Source organism: Suncus etruscus, chromosome 15, assembly GCF_024139225.1.
Source record: "Suncus etruscus isolate mSunEtr1 chromosome 15, mSunEtr1.pri.cur, whole genome shotgun sequence".
Lineage (NCBI taxonomy): Eukaryota > Metazoa > Chordata > Mammalia > Eulipotyphla > Soricidae > Suncus > Suncus etruscus.
The window spans coordinates 11,937,704-11,950,982 of NC_064862.1; the positions used below are offsets into that span (position 1 = coordinate 11,937,704).

The 13,279-nt window shown below is 38.9% G+C and overlaps 1 protein-coding gene and 1 non-coding gene across 3 annotated transcripts in view; both read left to right on the plus strand.

Moving 5' to 3' along the window:
• The first annotated feature begins 3,088 nt into the window (after window positions 1-3,088).
• Window positions 3,089-13,279, plus strand: part of AIG1 (androgen induced 1) — a 299,456-nt gene continuing 289,265 nt past the window's right edge. For both annotated transcript variants that reach the window (XM_049789376.1, XM_049789375.1), the window contains exon 1: window positions 3,089-3,435. In XM_049789376.1, coding sequence (XP_049645333.1) covers window positions 3,295-3,435 — 141 coding nt within the window. In that variant the 5' untranslated portion in view covers window positions 3,089-3,294. The remainder of the gene's footprint in view (window positions 3,436-13,279) is intronic.
• Window positions 9,630-9,760, plus strand: LOC126031954 (small nucleolar RNA SNORA51). The gene has a single exon (XR_007503758.1). It is a non-coding gene; the product is annotated as a small nucleolar RNA SNORA51 (small nucleolar RNA).

A 13,279-nucleotide genomic window follows, 5' to 3' on the forward strand; every position in this document is an offset into this window, starting at 1 on the left:
CAATTGGTGGTGCTCAGGGTTTATTTCTGGCTCTGTGCTAAGGGATCAATTTCTGGAGGTGCTTACTGGATCATGTGTGGTTCCTAGGAGTCAAGCAATTGCAGATATTCTGCAAGACAAGCACCACCGACCTGCTTTACTCTTTAACTCAGTTACTAAGACTTTCTAATCAATACAAGCACAAGATAACAAACATCAGTTGATAATCATTCCTCTGAGTCCTTATCAATACAAACACATATTAACTAACCCTTATACAGTAGTAGTAGTATAATCCATTATGCAACAGACATTTTATTTTTATTTCTTTTTCTATTTTTATTTATTGACCAAACATGGACTTACAATGTGACCATCTCATGCTCACCACGAAAGTGCCAATATTCCTCCAGCAATTTCCACAGTTCCCTTTCCTTCAACTTCTTTCCCATCCCTCACATAATCACCAGGTAATTAGGCTCAATTAGAGCCTAAATGTTTGTTTTTATAGGTATTGTCTATTCCCTTACATCCTTTCCCCCCCCTCAAATTAAATCACTAAATATTTGAGTTTGATATATACCAGGCAAAAAGAAACATGTTTATACATGTTTCCCAGAGTTACTTTTAAATTTTTCTGCAGTAGTTGAATCCTCATCAGAATCTTTTCTTTGTATGCCTTATGAGTTCATTTCAGTATTTGTATTTACTCTAAATATTGATTTACAAAACTTACTGGAGTGTTAGGTCTAAGCAAGGCAACTCTTTTCAGTTCCTAATAGCTCCTTGAAAAATTTAAGATCTATTCTCCTGTTGTTGGAGCCAGCCTAGAAAGGCCCTTGTTGTCATCGACAAAGTCATGCTGGGGTTTTGGGAATATCTTCAGACATGGGCAGTCTTGGTGAGCCAAGCCTCCTAGACAGTGATGCATAAATATGATCTCGGGAACTTAAAGTTTAGGTAAATCTATTTCCAACCTCCGCAAAGTTACTTCTTCTAAATTGTAGGTTGAAGCCTTGTAAGTTTCTGGAAATAACTATCAGATCAGCCCGCCTTGAATGCCAACTCCTGCAGAGAGGGAGATGAACAGATGCACGCAAGGACCATTCTGTGAAAGCATCTACCTCAACTACACCTGGACTTTCATTTCTTCTCTGCCTAGAATACGAGTAATGATTTATCATGGGGTCAAAGTCTGCTATTCCTGTGCTGACTTAAGAGACATTACCGTATATCAGGGGTCTCAAACTCGCGGCCCGCTGGCAGTGTGTGGCCCTTCGTACAACATTTTGTGGCCCGCTGCCGACCTTCAAATATCGCAGTATTCGCGATTATTCGCTTACCGAATAATTGCAATAAAAATAGCATTAGTAAGAAAAAAATCGCATTAAACATTCGCATACCCTGAGCAGTTCCGTTCGGGGTATGCAAATGTTTAATGCGATTTTTTGCGATTTTTTTCTTACTAATGTGATTTTTTTATTGCGAATATTCGGTAAGCGAAATTCCTTATGCGGCCCTGCCTCACCCCGACTTTGCCTCCTGCGGCCCCCAGGTAAATTGAGTTTGAGACTCCTGCTTATATGCTATTATCTTGCAAAATATTGTTACAGGATTATATATCCTGCAGTAGCAATATGTTAAAGTATTGGCAAAATAATTTCAGACTCTGAGCAGTAATATATTCAGCAAGCGAATATATATAAAATCATGCATATTTATTAAGAAAGTAGTGAGACAGATCTTTAGTAGACAGGCCTTTTTTATTTTGCAATCTCGTGAAAGTTTAGCACGGGCACAATAAAAATTAAGTTCAACTCTTACAAGAATGAGTACAATTCATTAAAAAAATGCATACATTAATGGTGGTATGATCTCCGTAAAATTATCTTCTTTTTTGAGAAATCAATTTTAATTATAATTAACAAACATAAGGGCATTTAAAAATAAATTTGGTGGGGACTTTTATTATTGTTTAGAGCCAGATTTGGAAAAAGAAAATCAGGACTACATTTATGAGTAGCTTTTTACCTCTATTTCCCAACCCTCTTCCCACTACATTCTGTGACTCAGGCTGATTGGAAAGGACACCTGTTCTGAACAAATCCACCGGAAATACTTTTCCTTCTCCTAACTTGACCCTGCACCTGACTGGTTGAAATATGGGGAAAAAATGTTTAAAAAAATGTTGCCCTTAGACTAATGTGTCTTCCATCTGACATTTACTGGAGGGTGGAGAAAATCCCCATTTTTACTCATCTCTCTTTCATGAAGCACCAATATTGTCGTAGAGGAATAAAAGAGCAAAAGGCCCCAAAGGAAAAGTTCCTCCCCAAACTAGCATGACCTACAATAAGGATTCTGCACATATAGTCTGAATTCAGACAGTCAGTTGAAAGCAATCTTGTAGCAGAATAATGTGACCCTTGCAACATTCTCTTACTAACATTGTCATAGTTGTTAGTGTAAATATTTCTCTAACTGCACTCACCCTCTGTGGTGAGCTTCATAACGTGTGCACTGGTGTCCTTTTCATGACTGAAACCCAACTACAAACATGTTCTAACACAAAAATGAAAGAAAAATCTGACCTTTCTTCCTGGACCACCTTTTATCTAGAACCCCCTGGCAGAAATTCCAGACCCCATGCCAGGTTTTATTATCAGTTAATCTCTTTATCAAACAGCCCGAGGAGGAAAAGTGCTGGCAGTGTGACTCCCTCCAGTTTAAACAACTGGAGGAGGAATTTCAGAGCGAGTAACCACAACAAGGGAGCCTATCCAGATCCAACTTGGGAGGCAAAGCCCTGGGAGATATAGGAGGGCGTGGGTCAAGGACACCTAGTTCCCAGGGCGAGAAGGACCTGGGCCCCTTTCCCACTTAGCCCTGAGCGAGCGAGCGAGCGAGCAAGCAAGCCAGCAAGCAAGCAAACACACACCCTGGAGTCCCTGCTGCAGTGCCAGCAGCCAAGTTTACGCACTGGGCGAATCTCCGGGGGGCTGTCCCGAGCGCACTCCAATCCCATCCAGGTCTCCCCTTGGGAGGGGAGGCTGCCAGGGCAGTGGCAGATGACGCCTATGACGACAGAGTGACGCCACAAGGCCGAGGCCCGCCTGCCAGCCTGGCCCGCCTGTCCTCCAGCCCAGCCCGCCCGCGCGCGCAGGTCCCCGGGGCGCGCTCGTGGTCTGGCCGGTCCCCCGGGGAGCGCCCGCCCTGTCGCCCCGCCCTGAGCGAGCCCCAGTTCCCACGCCCGCAGCCCCGGCGCTCTCCTCCGGCTTCACCGCAGCCCCGTCGGCCCGGGCCTTTGGGGCGAAGATGGCGCTTGTGCCCTGCCAGGTGCTGCGGGTGGCCATCCTGCTGTCCTATTGCTCCATCCTGTGCAACTACAAGGCCATCGAGATGCCCTCGCACAAGACCTACGGCGGCAGCTGGAAGTTCCTGACCTTCATTGACCTGGTAAGGCCGTCCCCGAGCCCCCCAAGGCTGCTGGCCCTGCGAGCACCCCAACCCCAGGGTGCCCAGGGGCGCTCCTGGCTGGCACCTGCACCCACCCGGGGCTTCCCTCGCCTCTGCTCCACCTCCTGACGGCGTCTCCGGGCCTTCCCGGGCTGGCTCCGGCGTGGCTGCACCTTCTGAGCCACTCCCCCACCCCACCCCGAGTGCACGTCGTGGTAGCTGGGAGCAGAAGGGAGGGGAAGTGGGTGCAGCCAGGTAGCTTTTAGGGGGAACGCGCGCGCACACACACAGATGGGCACCCAAGAAGGGGACTCCGGAAAGCCAATGGATCGGATCAGCGACCTTGATCAGCGACCTTGATGGTGGCTGGATTCCGAGGACCCCATTTCTTCACCACCAGGTGCTTGCTTCCCAAGCACCCACCGTGGGATCAAGTTACAGGGTCGAATTTAACTTGCAGCTTCCTGAGCCAGCACCAAAATCATCCTCCAGAAGAAGAGGAAGTGCCTAACTAATGAAGTCTTGGAGTTTTCTCCTCCTTCCCCTGGTCAGTGGATCTTCCCCCTTCCAGGAACCACAGGGGAAAAGACATTATTATTTTTGTTCTTCCCCCTTCCAGGAACCACAGGGGAAAAGACATTATTATTTTTGTTTGTTTCTTTCTTTCCAAGTGCATCCCCGTTGTTGTGATTTCACACTCTGAAGCTTTTACCAGCGTGATTTTTTTAAATTTACATTCCCCAATGGCTAGCGTTTGCATAAGCAGCTCCTCCAGTGACACACAATAGCCTTGGCAATGGAAATTGTTTTCTTCCCTTTGCTAAAAAATAAAAATAAAAAAACCTTCACTTCTGGCATAAAAAGAACCAAAGAGTGCAACATTCCCACCACCAGTGTCCCCACATCTCCTTCCTCCCTCACCCCCTGCCTGTATTTGAGACAGGCATGTTGAGCTGGTGAAGTCTTTTTTATGACTGAAACCCAACTACAAACATGTTTGTACTCATGGTGCTTAAATAAAGGTATTTAAAAATGAAATAAATAAAAGAACCAAAGAACCATTCCTTTATTTAAGCACCTTGGTTACAAACCTGTTCGTAGTTGGGTTTCATTTTTAAGAATAAACTAACTAAATTAAAAAAAAAAACCCAAAGAATCAAAAGCAAGCACATGTTCAGTAATGGAAATGTTCAGTAAAGCCCAAAGTTCAGTCATGACATGGGACTTCAGGGTGAAAGGTGGGAGTTGAATTTAGACAAAGTCAAACACATCAAAACGTGATCTAGTCTGGGCCAAGAATTGGGAAAAAAAATAACAGTTCAAGGACTAAGTAAATAAATGTAAGAAGCCATTTCTGATAAGGGCAACAGGCCAGGGTCAAAAGCAGCCTTGGAAACACAAGACAACAAGCAAAATGATTATAATCTCTAGTTGCTGAACCTCCTTGTTTTGGTGAAAACTAGATATCATATATCTGCATTTGAATATTTGAATATTCCAAAGGCTTAGGAATCCCTCAAAGAAATACAGAGGGATTTTGCTCAAAAGTAGAACACTTTATGTTTGTATTATGTTAGATGCTTTTAGAGAGGAACTTCAGTTCTTTTACACAGCAGTCTCTAACAAAGGCAGATGTGTCCTAAAGCACACCTGACTTCCCTGGAAATGGAGTGTTTCGAGAGATTCAATGTTCAGATCTTCCACCTGTTTCTTTTGTTGAAACTGGTCTGCCTCTCAGCATGGATGATACCTGCCAGTTCTTTCTTGCTGCCATTCATCCAGTGGATAAGCACAGAGCAATTGCTTTACTAATTTGTTCCTTTAAGCAGTCAGAAAACATGTTTGTCCCTAGGACTAGCTTCAAGCTGAATCAAAAAATCAAGTCAGACTTGTTCGGACAGAAAATCTTCCTGGCTCAATTGACTTGTCAGGGAAGATTGACCCTGCCAATTCTGTTTTTTGTCTTTTCCTTTCATTGAATAAACTCACTCTGCAGTCTGAATTTCTGATAAATATATGATCAGATTGTTAGAACGGATGGTCCTTTATCCAGGGCACATACTCATGTTAAAAGTGGCTAGATGTTATTTAAAATAGATTCACTTATTTTTCAGTGTTCTTTTAGGGTCTGCATGAACAAAAATTCTTGTTTTATTTTGGCCCACATCTGGTTATGCTCAGAGGTTATTCCTGGTTCTGCATGAAGAAATTATTCCTGGTGCAGTGCTCAGGGAAACATATAGAATGCCCGAGATCGAACTCAGGTTAGCTGCATATAAAATATAAGCAGCTCCTCTGTTGCCACACAGTAGCCTTGGCAGTTAAAGTTATTTTTTGTTGGCTTCTTTCTCTGGTCCTAAAAAACAACTCTTGAAGCACCACTTTACCCAGTGTCTCAGCTCTTACTTAGAACTGGCTTACTTCAGTATTACTAAGAAGTAGCACTGAACTAGAATACTGATGGACAATCAAGAACTACAAGAACTGTCAAGTGTTTCTGAAGCAACATTTTTTGGGGATGGGGAGAGCAGAGAGTGAGAGAGGTACCCATAAGTGATGACAGTGCCTCATATTGGGATCACTTATTTTATTCCCAGGATTCACAAGAAGCAGTATATCTCCCATAAACTTTGACGTGAAACTGTAGTAGTCAGTTTGACTCTGTTTAAATTCATTTGGTGTGTGTGTATATATATATATATTTGTGTATATATACATATATATGTACATATTTGACTATATTTGCCTTTCAAAAATTTTATGCTAAACACCACTAATTGACTTGTGCTAACAGGATTTCAGGCCATAACTTTAGATTTGAAACTTTGTTTCAATTCAGATTTAAAAGCATTTTGAGCCAATTATTCAAAAAAAGTATAAATATTTCATAATAGTGTTGTGAATTTTGATTGAAATATAATAACTTTGGGCTGGAGTGATAGCACAGCAGTAGGGCATTTGCCTTGCAAGCAGCCGATCCTGGATGGACGGTGGTTTGAATCCTGGCATCCATCCTATATGGTCCCCCAGGCCTACCAGGAGCTATTTCTGAGTGCAGAGCAGGAGTAACCCTGAGCACCGCTGGGTGTGATCCCCCCCCCCAAAAAAAAAAAAAACAAATAAAAAAAGAAAATATAATAACTATCTTTAACCAAGAGTTCTTATAAGAGTTTGTCTAAAATGTATTCATAAATCCACTCAAAGTGATTATTTTAGATTAGAAAGTATCCTTAAAACTTAAGGTTTGTACTGCTATTAAAACAACCAATCTTAAAAATAAAACACACAATAAAAGTTAAAACAACCAATCTCTCAGTCCTAAATTTTAGCATAAAAAATTAGGCTATTATAATTTATCCATTTAACTTCTCTCTCTCTTTCTGTATGTGTAAAGAAGCAGTAAAATTTATTACTTGGTGCCTTGGGTAATTTAAATGATTCAAAGTATGTTAGGTCAATGTTGAAAGCATTTCTGACATATAAGGATTGAAAAGTGTCCTGATATATATATATATATATATATATATATATATATATATATATATATATATATTCAAGTGAGTCTATGTTCAATGACATCAGTGTGCCAGAATGCAGACTGGAAATTGTCATGCTACATGTATTTAGGAACAGATGGTTATATGGCAATGACCATTCCAGATCTGTCCCTATTTTTCTCTGAGTAGGAGTATCATCCCACAGAAATCAGAGCTCATGATTCCAAATTGAAACACAAGTTATGACTCTCAATAATCTTATACTGTCATTCTCCAACATCTTCTCTTCTTAGCATTGGAAAACTTGAAAACTACAGTGTTTCAGGGAGAATCAAATTAACAGTTGAAAAATAGAAGAGCGTGTTTGTGTAGTGGAACAAACAAAACAAAATTCCTGGAACCTGTCTCTGTTACAAAGCAAAGAGGAATGAGTAATCAGCTGTTTTGAAAGTGAGTAAATTGGATAATCACATGGACATGTCATCTTTGTGTAGTCACAACAGCTCTTAGTAATGGAGGTATTTAGGAGAGATTTGATAGTAGAGAGATGCGACATTACTGGATTTGAAGATGGAGGAAGTGGCCAGAAGCCAAGGAATGATGGAAGTGTGTAGATGCTGAAAAGAACTTGAAACTCTCAAAACTTTCAGGAGAAAAAGTCCTATTGACCTCCTGATTTTAGGCCTGTGGGATCCATTTTGAATGCTTGCCTGTTAGAATATAAAATAAGCACATATTATTTGAACAACTACATTTATTATAACTTGTTACGGAAGTTTGTTGTTGTTGTTGTTGTTGTTTTTTGGGCCACACTTGTTTGACGCTCAAGGGTTACTCCTGGCTATGCGCTCAGAAATCGCCTCTGGCTTGGTGGCACCGCAGTCCTACGCTAGCGCTTGCAAGGCAGACACCTTACCTCTAGCGCCACCTTCCCGGCCCCTGTTACAGAAGTTTTTTTTTTTTTTTTGGTTTTTGGGCCACACCCGGTGACTCTCAGGGGTTACTCCTGGCTATGCGCTCAGAAGTCGGTCCTGGCTTGGGGGACCATATGGGACGCCGGGGGATCGAACCGCGGTCCGTCTCCTAGGCTAGCGCAGGTAAGGCAGGCACCTTACCTCGAGCGCCACCGCCCGGCCCCCCTGTTACAGAAGTTTTAAAGAATGTGTATGCTTAACTTTTAAGCCGTTTTGACTTACCAGGTGAAAAACATTATGTTTCTATATTTATGCAGTGACTGAGCTTCCTTTCTATATTGGATAGCTGACGAATTTTGCTTTAACCAAAATACACGAGGAACTTCTTGGTTTTATACAGAGGGGACATGTAAAAGTGGGCAATATGAGAATCTATATAAATAAACAGCACTGGAAAATCTAGGTTTCTTTTTTACTGTGAAATATTTTTAAAAGCTATCATTATGCAGCATGCCTTGCCAGAAGAAGAAATACTTGAAAAATTTGAGGGGGAGTAGTGGATTCCTAGGACCCAGCTATCATCTAACCTTTTTCAAGAACACTCATCCCCCCAAATTTAAATATGAAATGTATGAAGCCACAGTTATGTGAGAGCATCAACTGATTAGTCATTAATCCACTGAGATATCTTAAGAGGAAAGCGTGGGCGATTTTAGTTGAGATGATCCTGAGATAAGAACTAGACTTCAGGTATTGCTAAACAATAGAATCCTCCAAGTTAATATGGGCCTGGAGCAAGAATTGACCTATTCATAAATTAAAGAATGATTCCCAAAGATTCATGATGATTTTTCCAAAGATAATAAAAGTGAGGGACAAGAATACATAGCCAGCATAAAAATATTAAGTTAAAAAATTCATTGTATGTTAATGTGTCAATAGTGCTGAGTATAATGGAGGTCTATTAAATATTTGATAAATGTAAACTTCCTCTATCCACAATTTTAACGAGCATCCTTTTCTTGTCCTTTTTCTTTTCAATGTTTAAAACATGGACTAAAAACAATCTAAAACTTTATTTTAATGTAAATAGTGATCTCTCTAACTTTAATGAAAATTAGCATGTTTGGAACATATAAACTTAACATTTACTATTAAAATTAAATTAATAGAGTGTTTCCAGAGTCTGGCTAGATGCCCCTCAATAGATGAATGGTTAAAGAAACTATGGTACATTACACGATGAATATTATGCAGCCATCAGAAGAGATGAAATCATGAAATTTTCCTATACATGGATGTATATGGAATCTATTATGCTGCGTGAAATACGTCAGAGGGGAGAGATAAACACAGAATGGTCTCCCTCATCTATGGATTTTGAAAAAAATGAAAAACATTTGTGTAATGATTCTCAGAGACAAAATAGAGGAGGACTGGAGGGTACAGCTCCTGACATGAAGCTCACCACAGGGATCGTTTAGTGCAGTCACAGAAATAATTACACTGAGAACTATCATAACAAAATGTGACTGAATGAGGGAAGTAGAAAGCCTGTCTAGAGTACAGGCTGGTGTGGGGTGGGGAGGAAGGACACTTGGGATATTGGTCATGGGAATGTTGCACTGGTGAAGGATTTTATATACATATATATATATGTATATATATGTATATATATGTATATATATGTATATATGTATATATACATATATACATATATATTAAAGGATTTTATATATATACATATTAAAAAATCAAAAAAAAAAAAGAAAAGAAAAGATAAGGCCTCCCAATTCTTACCACAGGCTGTGTTCTTTACACTGACTATAGAAAGAGGAGGTACAGTAAATGCACTCCATATACACCTCAATCCAGGCCCTTTGCCTGGTCTGTATTGTGAATTGGGGGACAAAAAAAATAAAATTAAATTAAATTCATAGGGGCCTGTAGAGTAAGTACAATGGGGCACTTGCCTTGCACGTATCTCACTTAGATTCAATTCCTGTACCTAATATGGTCTGCTAAACTTCTGGAGTGATGCTTAAGTTGAGAGCAAGGAGTAAGCACTGAGCACATTTGGGTATGACCCAAAAGCTTGGAAAAAAGAAAAAAAAAAACAGTGATATAGGGATACTTGAATTAAAATGTTATTTTTAAAGATGGAAACAAATACGACAATTCCATTTTCTCTTGTTCTTTTCATCATGTCTTTGGTTTCCTCTGTATTATTCTCCCTGCACTGATTTTCAGTACTTGCTTGGACAGAATATTGTTTAGATCCACCCTCCTAAAGTATGGCCTGAGACTAGAATGAATGACCTTATCTGGAAACCAGTAAAAAAGTGTGGAACTTTATGGATGGATGGATGGAAAGTATAATTAGGAAATAAATTCTGGTACTTTAATAAAAATGATAAATGCACACACACACACACACACACACACACACACACAGCACAAGGTATAACAATGCAAAAAATAAAAGAGAAAAGTTCAACTTCTCCAAACTTTCTGAAACATACGTTTAATGAAGTGTTTCTCTGTAGTAAATAATTTAGCTCACTGCCACATGGTTTTGATTTTGTAATTCAACATAGTTTGTGGGACACAGTCTCAGTATATTAATTTTGACTCTGTGCTACTTAAAACAGTTAAACATTTCAAAACATAATTGAGATGATGTTTACTGTGAAAAAATAAAAAATGTGGAAAGTTGTAACTTTAAAATATCTGTGTGTGTGTCTCTGTCTGTATTTCTGCCTCTGTACACACTCATGCACTCACATACACACTTACACAAAGAATTCCACTGGATAGGTTGCTTCATAATTGAGAAATTTTAACTAATCTTCAAGGTAAGTAAGGTTAAAAAAAAGAATGATCTTTTTTTACCTCATGAATTGAGGGGGGAAATAAAAATGTATGGTACCAGGACCAAACAGCTGTATGAACATTGAATGATCAGACTTAAACACCCCCTGCCAAAAAAGAAAGATACTCTTTTTTTATTTTTATTAATATCTTTATTTAAACACCTTGATTACAAATATGATTGTGGTTGAATTTCAGTCATGTAAAGAATATTCTCCTTCACTGGTGCAACATTTCCACCACCAATGTCCCAGATCTCACTCCTCCCCACCCCACCCCACCTGTACTCTAGACAGACTTTCCACTTCCCTCATTCATTAACATTGTTATGATAGTTCTCAGTTAAGAAAAATACTCTTGATTGTGTTTTTCCCTATTCTTAGGAGGCTTAACCCTTTATGAGGAAAAGTACAATTCTTTACTGATACCAATTTACCAAGATTATTTATCACTTAGTTATAAAAATATATTGGGAACATTTAATTAAAATCAATAATGGATAATGTTACTGATATTTAGTAGAATCTGTAGAGATATTCTTATAGTTGATGTTTTTATATTATAATTTAATGAAAACCAGGGGTATGGTCTTTTATTTTTTTCTGAGTGAAGGCATTTTTGGTGGAGGCATAAGATTATATAACCTGGGTACTTATTTTTAAAATCTGAGTCTATATTGCAAAAGAACTTAAGAAAACCACAGTGAGAGTAAGATAAATAAGAGCTCAGATGTGGAAACACTTAAGGGTGTTCAAGGAGCAGAAAATGATCCAGTATACCTGGAGAATTATTTATTTATTTTGTTCTGTCAAACCTGCTAATCATTTTTAATATTTAAGAATTGCTTAAAAGGCTGAAAAACTAACTACACTCCATAATGTATTTTATTTTAATTTCTCTTATAGTTATACATATATGTAAAATGTCATCTTGACTCTAGCTCATGACTTAAAGAAGTAATGGAATATCTTGAGAAGAGATTCTGTGTGTCATTATGTAACTATAGTCTTTTGCTTGCCAGTTGAAACCACAAAGTCTCCAGAGAAAGATTCATTGAGTAATCAGTGAGCAAATTAGGTGGTATTTTTCTTATAAAAAAGGGGAAAACTGCATTTTGGGAGGTGGGTATCTGACTTCACCTGAAGATATGCACATGAACCTTAGGAATTAGTGATGATTTTGATATCTGGGAGAAAATTGAGTGTAATAATTTGCACAGAATTCTCTTCACCTTCTTTGAAATATTTCTTTTGGATCAGACCTGCAGTAGATGCGTGCTATGACAGAGTGAAGGAAATAGCTGGTGATGTAATCACTCATTCCCTTTCTTAGTTGCAACTCTGATTGAAATTACAGAAAGTCATCTGACCACTAGTTGAGGTCACTTCTTTTCCCATCCCTGCCATGCCCTAAATCTGGTATACCATTTAGGAAAATTGGTAGCTACTTGAGGGTTCTCATTTTTTTTCTCTGTGTTTCCCTAAAGTGTTCTATGTTTCTGTGTAAGCGTGAACAGTAATATAATTTTCCGTGTTGAATCAGATATTCCTGGGATTCAAGCAAGCTTGGAAAAATCTTTCTGCTAAGGATTCCATAACAACATAACTGGGTTTTGTGTTTAGCAATCTGTGGTTAGAGAGCTAAAAGGCCTCTGTATCACCTTCAGGATAGTTCTGGAAGAGTACATTGAGCCTAGAACTTTCTGAACACTGCAGATGCCCTGGTCAGATTCACTGTGGAGTAGAGGAAGATATGGAATATAGGTACTTCCATAGACTTCATCAAGACAATGCTACCCCCCAAACCAACCCCCCAAACCCTTACTTCACCCCCCAAAAAACAGAATGGGGGTTGAGAGGATAGTTTATAAGGCAGAGAGCATGTTTGTGTGAATGAGGGCCTAAGATTGATGCAACCACTTAGCAACTCTGGATCTAGTCCAGAACCACCCATGTTTTCAAACAGGACATTGAATTGTCTGTATTGATAAACAAAAATGTTGACATTTTCAACCTGAGGAAGAGGAATGTATTCATTTCAATACTTAGGAAGAATTAGAATTTCTTCTAAAAATGTTATGTTACTTAAGTTCTAGCCCTATTAACAGATCTTTATATTTAGACCGAAAAGGCTAGAATATAGCCCTAGAATATGTAGAATATTCTGGGATTATAGAATGGAATAGAATACAGTGTTATATAATTATTATGTTGGAAATCATAGGGAAAATTATATTCTATATTACTGTTTTTAGATTTTTCTTAGTAATTAGTGCCTCAAGATTTATTTACTTCAATTTACTTTAGAACTATGCATACACAGAAGAAAAATCAGATACAGAAAATCATGTTTATATGCAGAGTCAATATGCACTTTTTATATAGTCAGTTCAAAACAATCATCTTTATAAAAGCATTTTTAAATTGTAGATAAAATATATATACAGTGATGCTATGTTAGTATTTTATTACTTCTTTTTATAAATTTTTTTTTTTTGGTTTTTGGGCCACACCTGGTGACGCTCAGGGGTTACTCCTGGCTATGTGCTCAGAAATTGGTCCT